Source organism: Sinohyriopsis cumingii, chromosome 13 (genome assembly GCF_028554795.1).
Source record: "Sinohyriopsis cumingii isolate HCF-2022 chromosome 13, ASM2855479v2, whole genome shotgun sequence".
NCBI classification, from domain to species: Eukaryota; Metazoa; Mollusca; class Bivalvia; order Unionida; family Unionidae; genus Sinohyriopsis; species Sinohyriopsis cumingii.
This window is the reverse complement of record NC_142973.1, coordinates 16216273-16237683: the sequence shown is the minus strand read 5'-3', so window position 1 is coordinate 16237683 and position 21411 is coordinate 16216273. Positions and strand designations below refer to the sequence as shown.

The window sequence follows — 21411 nt, the reverse complement described above, 5'->3', positions numbered from 1 at the left end:
AGTATTATATATAAGCAGTACAACGTTATGATAAAGAAGTATTTACTAAACCCCTGTCCCAATCTTCCTCGAAGGAGAGGTATTTCTTCCTTAAAATCAACAGATTGCAATCAATAACACGTTTTGTTGACATAAAACACGTTGACTTGATTCCATATTCAGTATGAATCTATCATGATGTCCACGGCAGCTTAACACTTTCAACGCCAAAACCAACATGTACTATACCATCAGATAATTAGGTTGCAGTTTATATTTTATTGACTAACGTTTTATCCTTACAAGACAAAATGGAAGCAATTCGTTTGCTGCATGTGGGAAAAGTAGTTTTGTTATCGCTAGTGTGACGGATATATTATATAACTTCATCTATATGACTGAATTAAATCTACCAATGAATAACAAAATGTTCGTCCCTGAAACAAAATAAAAGATACATCCCTTTTCATTAAGGTTATGGGTCATTCATTACTCAAAACATGTGAACACAGGTGAAGTTTTGGTTCATGGGTCACGAGGAATGTTATATACGGCTTCTTTTGATTTTCTCTTTTCAATGTTATATACGGCTTCTTTTGATTTTCTCTTTTCACATTAGCCGACTGTCTTTTGATCTTGGCGTGTTGAGGAACTGATTCAGCCAGATATTGTATTTATAGCCTTAACAAAGTAAGATTGGTGTATATTTGTTAAGTCGGTGATGATTTATAATTTCTAGGATGGATTAAAGAACAACAATCTTGTGTGGAACATACATTTGGGAGAGAACAACTTATACCCGGAACTATGATTTTGTTGTGCAGTGCACATAGAACAATCTTAATAATAATAATAATAATAATAATAATAAATAATAAATAATAACGACAATATTGGGTGCATGATATTTGTTCAAAAATTAATTTTTAAAGATGAAGTGTACAACGGACACTTGTGTGCAACAACCAGTTTTGCCTTTTCTAGTAAGTGTCCACTACTAGGGTAGACCTTCGTAGACCCCAACAAAGTAACATGACTTGTGACACTTATTTATCATGTTGATTTTTTACCTCGTAATGTGCCGAGGTCCTGAAGAGGAAACCATTGTCCCGCTGGTTTTAGATCTGCTCCAACGCTCTCGACGGGAACAACCGGCTAGTGCATAGATTACATTCAATAAATCATCTAATACTTTCTTAGACAGACGTAACTTTCCCCGTCAATTTTTCACTTCCACAATCAATTAAATTTTCCTATTTAACTCAGCCATTAATAAAGTGTGTGCTTATATTCTTTGAATCACTAATAACAAACGTAAAGATGTATGAGTACAATCTAAACAACAATGTAATCAATATTGTGCCAAGTAATGCTACAGTAAGGTACAACAGCTAGCAGATCCAGGCTGGGTTATGGACTGATGTAGGGATATGCAGACAACGAACCAGTGCAAAGGAGACACTCTTTTTGTGGCCTACAAGGAAAACAATAAAATGTGCCCAATATGACTTTTTTTCCGTTGAAGAAAAATCCTGTATTTCTTCAGAATACATTTACCACGTATGTCACAGTCATGGCATCTATTAGACCTAGATCGCTTGCGCTAGAGGCGTAGTAATTCGAAGTTTAACGCCATTCATATCAACCATTATTGCATAATACACAACACTTCGCTTCTGGACAACATCAGTTTGTATAAAATAACATATTGTCCACTGAGTTTCCATTATTTTGAGATTCAGTCCTTGATTTCAAGCCTTTAGCACTGTGGGAAATGTTTCAGTGCCTTAATTAGATAAATCTTGGGACGATCACTGCTATCCACTATCCGAAAGATGATCTAGTCAAGCTTGAACTCGACGAAACCCAAGACCCCGCAGGAAGGGTCTAGGTCACTGAATACGTAGGCACACCTACCAGGCTGACGAGGTAGTAGCACCGAGTAGTATTATTCACCACCCGAATCATGTTCATCTCATTTCAAACCATACATGCAGTTTGTTTTGAAGGAATGATGCTTTTTTTAGATGTGTATGTAGTTAAACGAGGCATAATTAAGAGGTTCACAGCCTGAAATAAAGAGAAAAGTCCGCAATTATATTTAAAAAGATGGCAGGATGTAACGCGCTGGAGAACACATATGACATTGGTAGATATAAAGATTTTAATTATTTTATAGCGAAAAGATATTTGGAGTTGCTTCGTTTATTTCCATTTATATTTGTTCTAAGTTACAAATACTCTGACTTTTGCGTTTTCACCCTTCACCTTTTATAGATTCCTTGGACTTAAAGTATAATGTAATGTCAGAATAGAATAACATACCCATAGCCAGAATCGCATAACATACCCATAGCCAGAATCGTGTAACATACCCATAGCCAGAGTCGTGTAACATACCCATAGCCAGAATCGCATAACCTGCCCATAGCCAGAATCGTGTAACATACCCATAGCCAGAATCGTGTAACATACCCATAGCCAGAATCGCATAACCGCCCAAAGCCAGAATCCTGTAACATACCCATAGCCAGAATCCTGTAACATACCCATAGCCAGAATCGTGTAACATACCCATAGCCAGAATCGTGTAACATATCCATAGCCAGAATTGTGTAACATACCCATAGCCAGAATCGTGTAACATACCCATAGCCAGAATCGTGTAACATACCCATAGCCAGAATCCCGTAACATACCCATAGCCAGAATCGTGTAACATACCCATAGCCAGAATCGTGTAACATACCCATAGCCAGAATCGTGTAACATACCCATAGCCAGAATCCCGTAACATACCCATAGCCAGCTTTGTTTAACATACCCATAGCCAGAATCGCATAACCTGCCCATAGCCAGAATCCTGTAACATACCCATAGCCAGCTTTGTTCAACATACCCATAGCCAGCTTTGGTTATCATACTCATAGCCAGAATCACATAACATACCCATAGCCAGCTTTGTTTACATACCCATAGCCAGCTTTGTTTAAATTACCTATAGCCAGAATCATGTAACATACTCATAGCTAGAATCATGTAACATACTCATAGCCAGCTTTGCTTAACATACCCATAGCCAGAATCGTGTAACATACCCATAGCCAGAATCGTGTAACATACCCATAGCCAGAATCGTGTAACATACCCATAGCTAGAATCATGTAACATACTCATAGCCAGCTTTGCTTAACATACCCATAGCCAGAATCGTGTAACATACCCATAGCCAGAATCGTGTAACATACCCATAGCTAGAATCGTGTAACATACCCATAGCAAGCTTTGTTTAACATACCAGTAGCCAGCTTTGTTTAACATACCCATAGCAAGCTTTGTTTAACATACCCATAGCAAGCTTTGCTTAACATACCCATAGCCAGCTTTGTTTACATACCCATAGCCAACTTTGTTTACATACTCATAGCCAGCTTTGTTTGCATGCCCAGATCCAGCTTTGTTTACATACCCATAGCCAGCTTTGTTTAAATTACCTATAGCCCGAATCATGTAACATACCTATACTCAGCTTTGCTTAACATACCCATAGCCAGAATCGTGTAACATGCCCATAGCCAGAATCGTGTAACATACCCATAGCCAGAATCGTGTAACATACCCATAGCCAGAATCGTGTAACATACCCATAGCTAGAATCATGTAACATACTCATAGCCAGCTTTGCTTAACATACCCATAGCCAGAATCGTGTAACATACCCATAGCCAGAATCGTGTAACATACCCATAGCTAGAATCGTGTAACATACCCATAGCAAGCTTTGTTTAACATACCAGTAGCCAGCTTTGTTTAACATACCCATAGCAAGCTTTGTTTAACATACCCATAGCAAGCTTTGCTTAACATACCCATAGCCAGCTTTGTTTACATACCCATAGCCAACTTTGTTTACATACTCATAGCCAGCTTTGTTTGCATGCCCAGATCCAGCTTTGTTTACATACCCATAGCCAGCTTTGTTTAAATTACCTATAGCCCGAATCATGTAACATACCTATACTCAGCTTTGCTTAACATACCCATAGCCAGAATCGTGTAACATGCTCATAGCCAGCTTTGTTTAAATTACCCATAGCTAGAATCGTGTAACATTCCCAAAGCCAGAATCACATAATATACCCATAGCCAGCTTTGTTTAATATACCCATAGCCAGCTTTGTTTATCATACCCATAGCCATAATTGCATAACATACCCATAGCCAGAATTGCATAACATACCCATAGCCAGAATTGCATAACATACCCATAGCCATAATTGCATAACATACCCATAGCTAGAATCACATAAATATCCAAAATTATCTATCTTTCTTACTTTATGGAGAAGTGATACAAAATTGGACAAGCATGAACTTTATTATATGTTCCAAGTTTCAAAAACCATATGTGTTTTGCATACAAGACTTTATACGTAATTACAAATCTTAAATCAAATTTACCTGAATTCGGTTTTATCTTCAGTGAATCTGCGCTAATAAATCTGGAACTCAATATCACAACACGGAGCGAGTCGTCAGTTTGTTCGCTCGGAAGAACTATGTCTCCCTGCATTGTCCTTGTGTAATGCGTTCTGGATTGTAGTGCTAACACGTTAAGCACTATGGCATCAGCTTCAATAACAATGAACATAAACAAAGATAAACTAAACATGCAATATGGGTCCACCGTACTGAAGTCATACGAATACTGTTTGCGTTATCACTGTCATCACTGACTGCATTTGAATTAGAAATGTCGTCTGCATTTATAATTGTCCTTTGACTTGGAATTTGTGTTATAGGTGTCATTTCTGACGGTCTTAGTGTCTGGTGTGACTTGTCCACGTTTTTTGTGCACACCAATTCTCTGTGGTCACGGAGAAAAGTATGTATACCAAAAACTTGAAACTTGCTGTTCATCATACAGGCAGGCAACATGGAAGTGTCAAATATGAACTGAAATTAGAAATAATCAACACCTGTCAAGATCAAGGAAATATACTGTAAAACAACAACATAAACCGAAATAGAGTTATCTGTATTTTAAAACTATGGACTGTCGCTGCGTCAGTAGGTATTCTTATTCAACCTGATATTCTATACATAAGGATACGAGGCAATATTGTGTTAATGCTGCTATTGGTTATTCCAGTAACTTTGTAAAGGTTTAAATAATTGTAACTAACATGTTCTATTAGTAACTGACAATTTCTGTGATTATTTCAAACACCTGGAAATAAAGAAAAACATGCATATCGTAAAAACAGTTTTCTGGACATAAAAAGGACAATATTTATTTTGTCAATGTACACAAACCAAACAAAACCGAACATTTATTGTGTTCAGTTTTACTTTAGCACAGTACTCATTATATCGCAAATTTTCGATATGAATTTCAGAAAGATAAAGATGCTTCAGTGTGCAAAGTATTCTGACAAAGTATTCTGACTTTAAATCCTTAGTTCTTTTGAAATTCAAATGGATGAAGTTAAATATGACAATCATTGCTGAATTGCATATTGACGTAATGCAAAAGGCAATTTCATAATTCATGAATGGGAAAAGAACCATTGATTTTTATGTTTTGCAAAAGTAACTTACCTCAGTTATAAGAAAGTCCCACTATTTTGTATACCTAATAGTGAAAGTTAGATGACATAAACATATTTTAACTGACATTGGCCTTTTATCCAAGCTACTTCATTGGCTGTTTTTTCTTCTTCTTCTTCTCAATCACTTAACAATTTTATTAAATCAACCCTGTAATTTTATGAGAAGACTGAAATATTTTTAAGATGGTCTGATATTATGGCAGGTGATTCACAAGGGGATCATTATAAAAGAAAACATTCACAACACAAGGTCTAGAGTGTGATACGAATGCACGTTCGAGCTTGGCTTATTATAACAGACGTAAAATCAAATGTTTTTAATAAAAAAAATGTTGGCATTTCATTGTTTTTCTGAGAAAGACACTCACAGGATATGTAATGGGTGTGAGATGAAACCAGTGACCCAGTCCGTCGTTGGAGTAAAAGTTGTGTGGCCGCCCCTGGAAAACCCAGCCGAATGCCCCTAACTTCCCTTCCATATCATATGTGAGAAAGACTGGGTACAGCTTTTCACAGGGAAGGTCATAATCAAGGTTCATGAAATAATGCACTCCTGGAAAGATAAAAAAAAATCCAAATTATTATCTAAAATGCAGAAAATATAAAAATGCAACCAATCCAATGGTAATGTCACAAAGCTACATAGTTCTCACGTACGTCATGGCCAAAACATTCAACCAGGATCCAAGACTCAGAACCAAAAAACTATACTTAAATTGTTTTGAAAACTTTCTGATTCGAAATTTACGTTGAGCAGGTGAATAAAAATTCCCAACCATGCATTGCTTGTTTCGTAAATAAACATAAATGTTTTATAACCATGCACACTTGGACCATAATGTTTTATAACCATGCACGCTTGGACCATAATGTTTTATAACCGTGCACACTTGGACGATAACGTTTTATAACCATGCACACTTGGACCATAATGTTTTATAACCATGCACACTTGGACCATAATGTTTTATAACCATGCACACTTGGACCATTCCTGGCATCAAACATTATGCAGTAATTTCATCAATTTGTGTCAAAGGAAGAGATAGTCACTACACAACATATCCACAAGGTCAACTTGATGAGAGTCACTACATAAGTTATCCACAAGGTCAGCTTTGATGAGAGTCACTACACAACATATCCACAAGGTCAGCTTTGATGAGAGTCACTACACAACATATCCACAAGGTCAGCTTTGATGAGAGTCACTACATAAGTTATCCACAAGGTCACCTTTGATGAGAGTCACTACATAACTTATCCACAAGGTCAACTTGATGACAGTCATAATGCTTGTTATTGTGTTATAGTGTGTTATAGTGCTTGCTATTGCTTTATTGTGTGTTATAGTGCCTGTTATTGTTTTATAATGTTATAGCATTTGCTATTGCTTTGTAGTGTGTTATAGTGCTTGTTTTCGTTTTTTAGAGTGCACTCTAGTGCTTGCTATTGTTTTATAATGTTATAGTATTTGTTATTGCTTTATAGTGTGTTATAGTGCTTGTTATTGTTTTATAATGTTATAGTATTTGTTATTGTGTTATAGTGTTATAGTGCTTGTTTTTGTTTTATAGTGTGTTATAGTGCTTGTTATTGTTTTATAATGTTATAGTATTTGTTATTGCTTTATAGTGTGTTATAGTGCTTGTTTTCGTTTTATAGTGTTATAGTGCTTGTTATTGTTTTTTAGCGTGTTATAGTGCTTGTTATTGTTTTTTAGTGTGTCATAGTGCTTGTTATTCTTTGATGGTGTGTTATAGTGCTTGTTATTGTTCTATAATGTTGTAGTATATGTTATTGCTTTATAGTGTGTTATAGTGCTTGTTCTTGTTTTTTAGCGTGTTATAGTGCTTGTTATTGTTTTTAGCGTGTTATAGTGCTTGTTATTGTTTTATAGTGTGTTATAGTGCTTGTTATTCTTTGATGGTGTGTTATAGTGCTTGTTATTGTTTTATTATGTTTTAGTATTTGTTATTGCTTTATAGTGTGTTATAGACCTTGTTCTTGTTTTTTTAGCGTGTTATAGTGCTTGTTATTGTTTTTTAGTGTGTTATAGTGCTTGTTATTCTTTGATGGTGTGTTATAGTGCTTGTTTTTGTTTTATAATGTTAGTGTTGGTTATTGTGTTATAGTGCTTGTTTTCGTTTTATAGTGTGTTATAATACTATTCTTGTTTTATAATGTTATATCACTTGTTATCTTTTTTAACGTGTTGTAGTGCTTGTTGTTGTTCTATAGTGTGTAATAGTGCTTGTTCTTGTTTTATAGTGTTATTGTGCTTGTTATTGTGTTATAGTGTGTTGTAGTGCTTGCTATTGTTTTATAATGTGTTCTAGTGCTTGTTATTGTTTTATAGTGTGTTATAGTGCTTGGTACTGTTTTATAGTGCTTGTTATTGTTCTATAATGTTTAGTGCTTGTTATTGTTCTATAATGTTTAGTGCTTGTTATTGTTCTATAATGTTTAGTGCTTGTTATTGTGTTATAGTGTTTTATAGTGCTTGTTGTTTTATAGTGTGTGATAGTACTTGATTTTGTTTTATGGTGTGTAATAATGCTTGTTTTTATTTTATAATATTATAGTGATTTTAATTGTTTTGTAGTGTGTTATAGTGCTTGTTCTTGTTTTATAATGTTATAGTGCTTGTTATTGTTTTATAGTGTGTTAGAGTGCTTGTTATTGTTTTATATTGTCTTATAGTACTTGTTAATATTTTATAATGTTATAGTACTTGTTACTGTGTAAGAGTGTATTATAGTGCTTGTTCTTGTTTTATAGTATTTGTTACAATCTATTTAACGAATAAATAAAATAAATTCACTTTAATGCAATTGATAAAAAACCAAATCCACCTATCTGCACCATGTGTAAGCTAATTATGTTTCCTTTCATATTCCCAATATCATCCTGCGCAACGTGTGATCAGTTACGTTGTTGTTGTTGTGGGAGTTTAACGCCATTTTTCAGCACACGATATGCTATACATGGCGGCCAGTATTAATGGTGGAGGAAGAACCCGGGAAAACCCCGAAAAGAACCACCGACCCACGAGAAGCTACTGGCAAGCTTTCTCACATACCCACATTGGCTGAATCCAAGACTCGAACCCACGCAGACAGAGGTTAGATGGCAATGATCCGTAACGGAGAGCCCTTTAGACCACTCGGCCACTCGGGGCTCCGACCAGTTATGTTATGACGTCTTTTTTTTAAAGCTTTTATGAGTAATGGGAAGTGTGTTGCCCTAGAGGTTACACACCTGGACAGTTGGCATTAAATAATATGTATACATTTTCAATGTCAAATTTATTATTTCGCATCTAAATTGCGTGAGATTTTCACCTTTAACCGAAAATATCTCTGCAATAAAGTGACAAAACATTTTATTGGAAAAACTTTGGTTTTAATTTTAGATCAGAATTTTTATTATTTGAGTCATCTTGCTGGCAGTGAATGCCATTGATTCAAAAAGGTTTATGTTTTAAAGTAACCATCTGCCAAGAATTATTAAAAAGGCAGAATCGCGAAATTCAACGCTATCGCCAAAAACAAACAATAGGTTCTGTTTTTATACCATCTCAATACAGCGTTGATGCAGTGCACGCTACAACTAGTTGATGCACGCCTTAATGAGCATTTGAAAGCATTATGATTATTTCAGTGTCGCATGTTATAAGCAACATTAGACATATCTGTGACGGTTAGGTCATAAACCCTTGAATACAAGAATGAAATCCCACATGTAGCATATCTTTACATTTTTTAAAAACAAATTGCCAAATTATTAGTGGTTACCCTTTTTAACATTACATCACACACAACAACAGGATGCTGCAATGCCACGAACGTTCCAGACTAAGTGTTATTGCTCGAGGAATGTCAGATTGCAGTAACTTTTGAATTAGCATATTGTAATTAACAGGAAATTTGATACAACCTTCGTAACCTGAAAATTATCGAATTCAAGTTATACAGTTTTATTTCAATACTTTACTCCAATCAAACTGCTTTACAATCACTATATCGGAATATGTAGGAATGATCAGGTGATAGAAGGTTAAAGACAATAAAGAAAAGAAATTGAGTGGTAAAACGAAATTCCTCGAGTATTACTTCATTTAAGTATACAGAAACGCCAACGACAACAAGAAAACAGTATCGTATCATTTCGGGCGAATTAAAAAGTTTTTAAAAAATGCTTGAAATTAATCTTTTATTATCACTCTTTGGTCCTTCCGTCGATTCATTAATGTTTTTGATACCAAAGAATTCTTCCAGAGAAAACTGTATTTTCATGATAAACCTGTCTTGAATATCAGAGTCCTTTGTTTTAAATATCAATGTTAACCGACAGGCTATAAATCGTACTGCCTAGTTCATTTGACAATTGAACTTAGGCTGGTTGATTTAATTTTTTGTGGATGCCAAAATTGTATGCGTTCATTTTGAAGGTTGAATTTGAAGACGATCTGATCTATATGGCAGCAAGCTGTAACACAGATTATTTCTGAATATGTTCTTTATTTGTGAGAATTCTAGTGCAATTATTCTCACAATGTACGAGTAATGAAGACATCACGCTAAAGAAGTGTCAATTAAAGAATTCAGACAACCGTTTTAATGATTCATTCATGAAATCATTTATGTGATGCCATACAAAAGAATATAAATTATTAATTTTCTCAGCGTCTTGGAAACTGTATAAATCTCTTTTTATCTTGCCTTTTTTAAATGAGTCTATACCTTGAAGGATAAAACTATAGACGAGAAGGTAATCAACACTTACCCATTAAAGGAAGGCAAGGCCCCTTTTTCCACAGTGAGGAGAGGAATTTTGATTCTAAAGGAATCCGCAGAAAATCATTTTCAATATCAAAACCCGTTTGGATATAAAGACCCTTTCCAGGACTGACATCAGCTGTAGCTATCGGACTGCATATCAATTTTGGGTGCTTGAAGTATGCTGAAAACAGTAATATCATTTGTACACAGTGCTGTAGGAAACGTCAGTAAATTTTCTTCAAACATCGGGTCAAACCTTCGCCTATCCGTATCATTCCTAAGAGGTCTATACATAAATAATATGATTATTCAAACCCATATTTCCATATTTAGCTCTATCTTATTTTTATTCTTCTTCTCCTCCTCCTCCTCCTCTCCCCTCCCTCTCTCTCTCTCCCCATTAAGATAAACACGTCTTAAAATGTTTGAAGACTCTTGGAAGTCTATAACAAATTTATGTAATCAATGGCATGAAGAAATTCATAAAACAAACTCCAAATAACAAAAAGTAGACTTCAACTATTAACTTTTTATAATTAGTTCCAGATGAATCGTGCTACTGCCATTGACTGAATTAATGTGAACAGTCACTATTCCATAGTATGGGTCCATGTCGTATACATGTTACACTCTGTAACAAACGTTAAATATGGATATTCGGGAAAACTCTTGATTAAATAAGGTAATAGCTTTGTTTATGTAGAGATTTTAACTGTAATCGCAACCATAATCATGTTAGACAACGATGGAGAAAAATCCGGCCGAATACTATATCAATCCGCACGAGAAAAGTGTCAATGAAAATAACAATGTCGTCATTTTCACAAAAATATATATCTCTAATCTCCCAAAATACACAATTTAAAGCATTACATGTACAAGTTAAGTTTGTAACACGTCGCTGTGCTAAAAAAAGAAACTTCTTTTATATGGTAGTAATGCAGCTCTTAGTCGCATTGGCACGAAATGGAGAAAATCCATACAAATCACCTATATTTGCCTTAAAATGTATATTCAGAAGAAATCAACGATTTTATGAGTACATATAAGGAGATCTCACTCGTGAAGTGGACATTTTTTGTATAAGCACTAGTGGTGACGACAAACAATGTTTCCGCTTCAATAGCGAAATATGTATCTGTCATCTACTAAACGAACCTAGACATCATATACATCTCTATTATTATCCCAAAAACTGCGATATAAGTACTCATAATGACAAATCAAAGAAAGCTAAAAATGTTAAGAAATAAAGCATCTGATACCAATTGTAGCCTTGGTAGTGATCAAACTTTAAATTTAAATTCGCGACCGCCACATCCTGACATGGAAGGGAGAAAATCGGTAGGGACATCGCTTCCAGGAAAATGGTACATTCGAATGGATCAGTCACATGTGTAAAGCCCATAATTAAGAGAATTTTTGTAGGGGTTTGCACTCAGACAAGCAAATCCCAGTCAAGGGGTTACATTATCTGTCTCCCACGAGGTTCTGCCGAGGGGTGTGATGGGAGTGGAACAAATATTGCAACCTCTTTCATTTTCTCATCCGACCGACAGAGAAAGCTACCTGATTTGCTAATAGTGGTTTTCTTATCTTAGCCAGGTTGTCTCATACAGATCGTCTCATGCATGGTGTCCACGCGCTAGAAACTACTTTTAGAAAGAAAAAACATTGTTGTCCTCTGCTGTGCCTGACGGAGTTGTTATAAAATCATCTACCAACAATAACAGCAGATATATAACCAAAATAATTCACACACAGAACAACTTAAGGTGTCTCAAACTTAAGAGCAACATAGAGTAACTTAAGGTCTCTCCCCAGTACAAAACTTTTTGAGAGAGACACACACAGCATGTGAATGCTGTGTGGAACGAACTATAACAAAAAACACTGTTCCAGACACACAGACTATACACATCACTGGCTACAAAAATCACCGCAAGTGCTAAAACAAAGACAACAACAACCAGAAAATATGTTATGTCAGCCCTGCGTTCTTAAAAATTTTGTCAAACGCCCTTAACCAGCCACAGTTGATCGAACATTGTAAAGACATGGAAGTTCCTGCTCTTACCAAAGAGGGTGGTTCATTCATCAATCCAAACGCTGTTCCACAAGAAGGTTTCCAAGCTGCGCATCATTGTACTAGTAATAACAATACTTGCCATATTTATAGAACAGAAAATATATGGTTTAAACAAAAACCATGAATTAGAAATCTACTTCATCACTACACACTTAGTAAGACCGTGCGTACCGTTGCCTACCATTGAATGTTTTCCAAATTAGAACTGATGAAAGTTAAAATTTAATCGGTATAACAGATATTAATTACTGTTATTTTCATGTGACATCCATTGATTAAATGTAATAATAGAGTAATAATGTCAAAAGATTTTATGTTTATATTATGGCAAACAAACATTCTTGGACATGTGCAGGCATGTAAATGATGATGGGATAATAAAAGTCACTGCTTATATAAAACCAACCTACACTGACTAACACCTAAACTTCTTTTCCAATAATCTGTCCCACAAGAGGTCAGTAGTAAGATCCTTAACGCACCGGGATAACTCCTTAATCACTGATGAGACAAACCGAATGGAAGAAGAAGAGCATGTGAAAGATGCAATATAGTAATTGGCAATCCAGGGTGGATTTTAAAACTTCCAGAAGAGAGAAGAAAAACATCAAAAAACCCAGTAGTAGCCCAAATAGAACCAATATCAGTATGTGGTATATCCACAGAGCATCAGAATTCCTAACTATAGTTATTCATACAATATGGAATCAACGTATATCACAAACCATACAACTCGTTAAGGCAACAACGTGTACATAAAAAGGATAAAACAGAAAATTTGAAAAAGTGTGGTGTGGTTTATCATATCAAAATTAAGTGATTGTGAGAATGACTATATCTGTGAAAATGGCAGAGTGCTAGAAACAATGATCAATGAACACATCAGAGGCGAGTCATCGGTCATACATGAACATTGATGCAGTATGTGACATTCACTCATTCCCAATCCGACCATAGTCCTCACATTTGAGGACAACACATGGAAAAGGAAGGCGAAGGAGGCGACTGAACTATGATCGCGGAGGCCAACACTAAACCGGGACGAGGGGCTTGAATTACCACCCATCTACATCATTATCTTCGAATCACGTTACAGTTATAAGCTACATGGTCAACATTAGTTGCTGATGAAGGTAGCGTGATATTGCCGAAAATTTCGGACTCTAAAGATACTTAAGCTCTGAGTATGGGATATTACTAATGATATACACTGCCTTTTGCCTAGCATAAGGCCAAGAAATCCACGTTTGGGTATTTTATTATAGAATATTTGCTTATGTTTGGAGAATTGCGGGTATTTATTCTTAAATTTCTATTCGTAAGTAGGTCAGCTCTTACCCGTTACAATGTAGTAGAGCATTCCTTTGTGATCTCTCATTCCTTTCAGCACAGGAGGCATGATTTCCAAGGGAGGAAGGTCAATAGTTTGGTTCAGAGAGTTAAACCCCTTCATGTTACCGGGAATCTAAAATAAAGAATAATAACTGTAAGAAAGATCTTGACGACGTCAATGTTGTTGGAAATTTGTTCATTTTCTTCAGGTCGGAAAGGTAAAAAAGGTATTTATTTATTTTTCAGAAAATGAGTATGACTAAGAAAATTAAGAAGCTTGACATGCTTATGATAAAGATAAAGAAGACAACGACACTCGTAAAGGGAAAGTGACGACAGCAATGACTCTGCTTCAGTAATATCATAATAAGGTGTTTTAGATTTCTGTAACTGCGCTAGGTCAAAGGCTTTTATAATAGAAGACTTTATCTCATTTACCCCTATCGTCTCACGCAAGGTCAAAGGTATAGCTAAACTTTAGGCAGTAAAATATAGTCCTAACACTAGCTTGAAAGAATTTGCGTAGGAAAATCGGCTAGCATACAACTACGTGGCCATTATCAATATTTTGTGATTTAATTCAAGTTTTGGAAATATAATTACTAACTCTTTAGAAACATAATAACACATTTTGATCGCGTAAACGACAAGGCGAAGAAAATTCTATTAGATTCTATAGTCTGGCCGATACAATATTTATAGGCTACTGCACTTGTATGGGGAAATATGGACAATATATGGGAGTGAAGTATCTATCCGAGAAAATAAGTTATATACTCACGTTCTTAATCTACATAAGGCTTAATTTTTATAAAAAAATACACTTTATGAAACAAAGTAATTGAATTTATGCAGTATTCCAAAATAAATACACAGCCGTAGATTCATCAATACACAATAACAATATTAATGGCCATAGCACCGCCAATCGACCTTTGAACGTAGTCGAGCGCTCGACGGTAGTTTAAAACATTTTAAAAACTTATTGTCGTTTTTAGTGTTGTATTGGTCTACTTAAAATTGAAATTTAGAGTCATATTTCGTCTGGAATGGGCGGATTTCGTTGTTATGTTGATTCAACTCAATTCTGCTTTTCTGATTATGATGGACTTGATTATTGGGTCAATTCAATGCAGTGTGGAGAATTTTACCTCGAATTTCCAGTACAGTTTCGGTGTGTATCAGGTGTTGCAGGACAAGTCATTCGGATTTGCAGAACTAACTAAACCCGTACATTTTGAGGAAATTCACGATGCATACATGTAAATATATTTATAACAATTCTTATTACCGGCTAAAGAAGATATATGTTTATGCCCTGCCACTTGCATCTAGCTGTGGAGTGACCCCATCGATGACCTGTATCATACAGTGTGTGTGTTTTCTATCGCTAGCCTATCATTGTATCAAAATAGTTACACGGGGAAAATTGTAAAGCTTCTGTTGCGTGACAGTCCATTTAGCCAGCGGAAATATTACTTTTTCGTCGTCTCGGCTTATTGGCTCTGAGGCTCTTAGTTTCCTAACAAAACCTTCAGTTGTATTTTTTCTCTCGAATGTAATATTTTGACAGACTTGTAAAATTGTACATATCTGATTGATATGCGAAGGTCCTCAATATGCTTCCCTATGCTAAATTTTTTGTATACTCTAGAGAACACTGGTCATAGTTTGAAAAATTCTATTTGCGAAAAGTTAGGAATATTTCTCATAAATAACTTTATCAATTAACAAAACGGTATTTTCAACTGCTGTGTATCTCACGATTGCTTTTGACATTGCAAATATCATTGCGAATATCTTCAGCCGCGGTCAGTGATAAATGGGAAAAGTTACGAGAATCAATGTTTTCGATTAGCGATCGCGTCAGCATTACACCCGCAAGCGACAACACAGTCCAGTTGCGGAAATATCATCAATACCTGGGTGAACTCAAGTTTGGTAATATAGAATTTCCAGTCCAGCTTACTAAGGCCATATTCAAAAGATCTGAAGAACACCCTCCTCCCCCCCCCCCCCGTATTATTAATGTATAAGCTTTAGACACAGGATTGTATGTGCTTGCATTATCCCCACATAAACAAAGCAATAGTTCGCATAGGCGGAAACAGGTTGATTTACTGTTGCTGAGCGATATGAATGGTTCAGAATCTCGATATCAGTAGATATGGATAAAGAATATTTCTCGGATGCTTAACCGACATAGCAAATACGATGATAACATTGTTCAATGCAGACGTTGAGAAAAATGTTGATTGCAGACAACATAGCCAGGCATAAAAGCATCCAGGGATTCTTTCTACAAAGGTTAAGTGCGATTTCCCGATAAATCCACCCTGATTGCATTCCCCGAATATTTATTTGCACCAACATTGACTAAACCAAGAAGAGAAAAATCTATACTGTTATTCAACAAAATACGCACTTGTCCTTGTGACAGGTTTTGAGCGAAGACAAGACAGATCGTTTCAGAAGCTATTCAGAGGTGTAGTCAGTATAATTTTATATGAACGTAATGTCAGGCCTCAAGAAAGCACTATTGCCGGAAATGTATTTTCGCCGAAAAATATTTTCCATGATAACATTAAATTTGTACCAGTGAAAAAGGTATAATTGGTTGAATGGCGTGTGTTTTTTGCATTTGAAGAAGACAAGCCTATCCAACACTGGTATGTTGTTAGAAGGACTATGATGGACCCTTAATGTTACTGAGGTAAACCATGAGAACTGCATTTCTCGTAAACTACAAACGCGAATGTGGGGACGTTGATGCTATTTGAGGACTCGCCATGGCAACAAACGCTGGCCATGGAGTGATAGTGAATTGTGACAACAACAATCGTTATAGATACGCTAGTCGAGAAAACAGGTGACAAAGGCGGTGCTGGTAAAATAAGTTCGATACGATTAAACTCATGAGTGAGTATCTGTTTGGAACTTTTCGCGGCAGCAGAAAGTAGTCTCATTACGATTAATAAGCTCTACTCGATGGCTACTGACGATGAAACAATTAGTTTGGGTGAGTTTAAAATGGTGCTACTGGAAAAATAAACCATCTGTAACTTCGTCCATAGATAGATACAGAACCGAGATTTTAGTAAAACAAGCAAGTAATTGGTTTACATGCATTGAAAACCGAGTAAATATACGCTAGTGTATATGGGTCAGTCATTTACCACGTGTGCCAGTGCGTTAGCCATACTGCGGCACCTAATAGATTCCGCTTCGCAACCGAACGACGTAGCAACTGTATATGCAAAGAATTAGTGATTGTATTTTCAAAACATTAATTTAATAATCGATACACAATCTGAAGCAAGCAAATTGTGCTACGCTAAATCTTTCACGCTGAAGTTAGAACTAATTTTACTGCCCAAATTTTAGCCATACCGAGCACAATCGCGTGTAATAATCTGGGCAAGAACTGTAAACTCATGCTGCATATCTCACCTATCTCAGTTACCAAAATCGTACTCGCCTAATATGTTACAACTGCTGTTTATGTTCTTAACTAAAATTACAACTGCACAAAAGATTTGGTAATAAAACAGACAATGCAATAGTTACAATGCCTAAATGGGTTCTTGATTAAATGTAAAAGATATCTTTACGATCTAAAACTTTCTGATTGTTCTATATCGTGATTTTGAACGTATTGACAATAAAACGGCAAAATACATACCACCAGGATTTTCTCTTCTTGGTAAATCGAGACATGTAAACGAATTTTCAGTCAGAAGAAATCTAATGTTTGTGTGCTATTATTTTTTTTTTATGTTAACCTGCAACCATAGTCCTTCCTGAACATAGCTAATTTATGGCCAGTTCCATGCAATTTATTATTAAATGTACTTCTCAAATCATACCAGATACAATGTTTATCAGTGCGAAAATTAAAAACGCACACATTGCTAAGTTGTGTACGTTTTTATTCCAATTTCACGAAACACGTTGTTGCGTCTCTAAACATTGCCTCATTGTATATATCTGTAAATAAAACGTGTTGGGTAATCCTTCCACAGAAAGCATTCCTGAATAAATATACTTTTCAGGATCAATTTATCTGTCATTCTTGCACAGGCCCAATACTCGTTTTATAATCATTCTTGGTGAATCAAATATTATATTTGTTAAAACTGTATTAACTGCCACATCAATAATTCTATTTTTTTATGTAGTCGTAAAAGATTCCTTTTATCTCTGTTGCCTTCACAGAATTACCCATTCTATCAAAAGTAATTGTTTCGTAAAAATAGACAGATATTCTCCTATTCATAATTATGGTTGACAGCTTCTATCACGTTCGAGGGAATCAAATGGTAAATCACAAATCTTGACGAAGGACATAATAATACATCGGACAATAATCCTTTAGAATCTGTAAATGAAATGATATTCTAAATTTCCTGCCATATTTAATAAAATGAACAGCTTTGGTACCAGTGTTTTGTGATTTAGCTGCTCCATACTTCAATGATCTCAAGTTTTCCTTAATGGCACTTTGTACTATTTTCTTCGCTCTCACAGACGACTATAGCTGTCTTTCTTCCACCTGCGTGACAAATTTTGTAATCGGAAAATGTTATATCTCTAATAATTTCTTCCCTAACTATTTACAATTGCATTAATTTTAACCTTCATATCAAACTTAATGAAAACACTACAGGCATACCATCATATCCCAAAATATTAGCACATATAGAATTTTTTCAGATATGTTACTTACAATATCCCTTGCGGTCTGTGAAAGACATCCTTTTGTGGGTGTAAGATATATAACACCCTGTTCTGTTTCATTCTGTGTCTGTTTAGTTACGTATTTGCCTTATGTTGCTATTCTCCTTAATTTCCTATTAGGCGACAGAAACACTGGTACCCATGATAATAATTGTCATTTGTTTGTAAATTCAAACTAATACATTATCTGCGTGTCAGTTTAGGTTGTCTAGCTTTCTGTAAAACTGCATCACGAGGAGTAGACCCATAAAGAGCAAAGCGTTATCTAATTATCAAACACCTGAGTATTCTAACCTGGTTCTGTCAACCTTTCATTCAAGCATCACGTGATTTTATTGTTTTTCTGAAACACGGAAGATTTCTCTGTATCTCTTCTGATAAGTATCGTCTTACATTTTCATATTCTGCAACATCCGCATCAAATAACTGACATACATAATTAATTCATGTGAATGGTAGACTGTTGACTACCTGCATCAAAATATGAATACATAATTACTTGCTGTATATGACGGACCGTTGCACCATCTGCGTCATATAATTGAAATAATTATTTCCTGTGAATGATAAACCGTTAGCTATTGTTCCTCCAGTTATTTCTGCTGATATTGCCATATTTATGCTATTGAATCGTCACAAATCGTGACACTGGTATCGGGTTTTATCACACATAATGGTTCATGATCATTACTACTTTAATAATAGAAAATAATACCATACTGTTCTCTTTCCAGGTTCCAGAAAATATGTTCGTGATTTGTTTGAAAAAATTTAACATACATCATCAGACTTTTTTCTCAGCATTAGGTTATTTATTTAGATTTAATGGTAGCATTCAAGTTGAATTTGAATGACATTTTACTGTATGAACATTACTAAACTCAATTTTGAATCAAACACACGTGATGGAACATACTTTTTATCCATATTTGTTGGATTTGACAGGATTTCTAATTTCAATTGTATAATTCTTTATATTCTCTAAACTGTCATTTACTGAATCTAAAGGATGACGTCATATAATGTGGGGGCCCCGAGTGGCCGAGTGGTCTAAAGCGCTCTCCCTCACGGATCATGCCATCTCACCTATGTCTGCGTAAGTTCGAGTCTCGGGCTCGGCCAATGTGAATAAGTGAGAAAGCTTGCCGGTAGCTTCTCGTGGGTCGGTGGTTCTTTCCGGGGTTTTCCCGGGTTCTTCCTCCACCATTATTACTGGCCGTCATGTATAGCCTATCTTGGGCTGAAAAATGGCATTAAACCCTACAACAACAACAACAACATCATATAATGTGAACTGTAGTAAAGACTAAGTCCAGTTTGCTAGTCATTTAATTTATTTAACCTCGGTTTAATTGTATCATTTGTAATATTTATTGCAATTCCGTTAACCCAATTTTGTGTTCAATCAAAGTTTGAATCTCTCCTGATTTCATGATTGCGTCTTCCATTCCTGATGCAACAGTCTCGATTCATCGTCTAGTTCAGTCTTAATGCATTTTGATATCTATCTTTAAGTCTTTACTTAACTTTTTCGTCATTTTAGGTAATTCTAATTACCAGTGGTAGTACACCGATACTTTTTCTCATATCGTGGTCAACGTATTCTTCGAGATATTAATTTTTGTTGTATTTTTCTATTCCAGCAGTAAGTTGATTCTTGAGTATTGTAAATCATTAAAAACCATACAAGATGTATGTTTTCATTTAAGTCAGTAATCTACACAGCGTAAGCTGTTATCATAAAGCGTTCTCGTTTATCTTTCACTCACATGTATTAGTGTCACCAAAATTTAGTTAAAATAAATATCTCCAATGTTTTCTACTCTAATGGCTTCACCAGACCCTTGCCAATTGTTTAGATGCATGCACAATTTATTCACATGGAATCTGGTGCTAGAGCTGATTTAGGAGCTTAAACACAATGACGAAGGGATTTTAAAATGCAAATACATGAACTGTCATTTTGGGAGTCTTCCTAAATGTTATCGCCCGCTACCAAAATTAAGACTAGATAAGATACTAACACACAAAGTTTTTCAGGTCTGTTGTTAAGGCCTTGATTTTACTTTTGCCTAAAACAGGAAGGGAAACCTCAGTGACTTGATATATTCTATATACATTTGTTTTTATGGGTTTCGGATCATACAACTAAGTTTCCACATTTGCTATCATGCAATGGTTCTAGAACAGGTTATGTTAAACAAACCGGATTTTTTTATACAGCCAATTTTCAATGCTGCCCAACTGAACAATGAAGAAATTTGATGTCGCTATCACACCCATTTCATCGTAAACCTGATCTTACCAGCGTTGTAGAGCAATGCTTATATTCTCTTTTTGCATAAAACAAAACACCATAACACTGTCGCTTAAATATTTATTAAATTAAAAGAAGACATATGTTTACTGCTTAAGACAAAAGCTTGCCAACAAGTTATTTTTCTTCCTTGTGCCCTAAATGTCCTGCCCGTGTAACGTATCTATCATTAATAACTGGATTGACCTAGAATATAACGTTTCTAATGTCATTTAAGCTGGATATTATAATACAATATATTTGACAATAGTCCAGTAAATATATCTAGCACACACACACACACACACACACACACACAAACACACACTTGTTATTTTATTCTTGCTTTATAATTTTTTTAATAAAAAATTGAATAAGCACCGGGTCTAGTAAATAGCAGGCAGAACACGGCGAAATATTACTTTCTCAAAGCGCTCATTACACTGGTCAACAGTGAAATCATTACTGACTTGAAAAGGCCCTAATCTGTAGTATTTTGGTGTGCCGAACACGAATATAACCGTGAAAAATTTGTATTGGCTCTCGTTTTGAAGATATTCATATACCTCATTTTCTATGTTT

At 35.4% G+C, this 21411-nt stretch overlaps 1 protein-coding gene across 2 annotated transcripts in view; it reads right to left on the bottom strand.

The window, feature by feature from the left end:
• Window positions 1-238: 238 nt before the first annotated feature.
• The window catches only part of LOC149784986 (uncharacterized), a 150792-nt gene continuing 129619 nt past the window's right edge, over window positions 239-21411 (bottom strand). Inside the window, exons 4-8 of one of the 2 annotated variants that reach the window (XR_016425344.1) lie at window positions 13803-13929; window positions 10380-10556; window positions 5960-6144; window positions 4441-4935; window positions 239-2049 (exon numbers count right to left, since the gene is read on the bottom strand). Coding sequence is in view for 1 of the 2 variants with exons in the window: in XM_089978664.1 (XP_089834790.1) it covers window positions 4600-4935; window positions 5960-6144; window positions 10380-10556; window positions 13803-13929 (825 nt within the window). In the remaining variant the exon portion in view is untranslated. Of the gene's footprint in view, window positions 2050-4338; window positions 4936-5959; window positions 6145-10379; window positions 10557-13802; window positions 13930-21411 lie in introns of those variants that run through there. The other variant, XM_089978664.1, reaches the window with a different exon arrangement.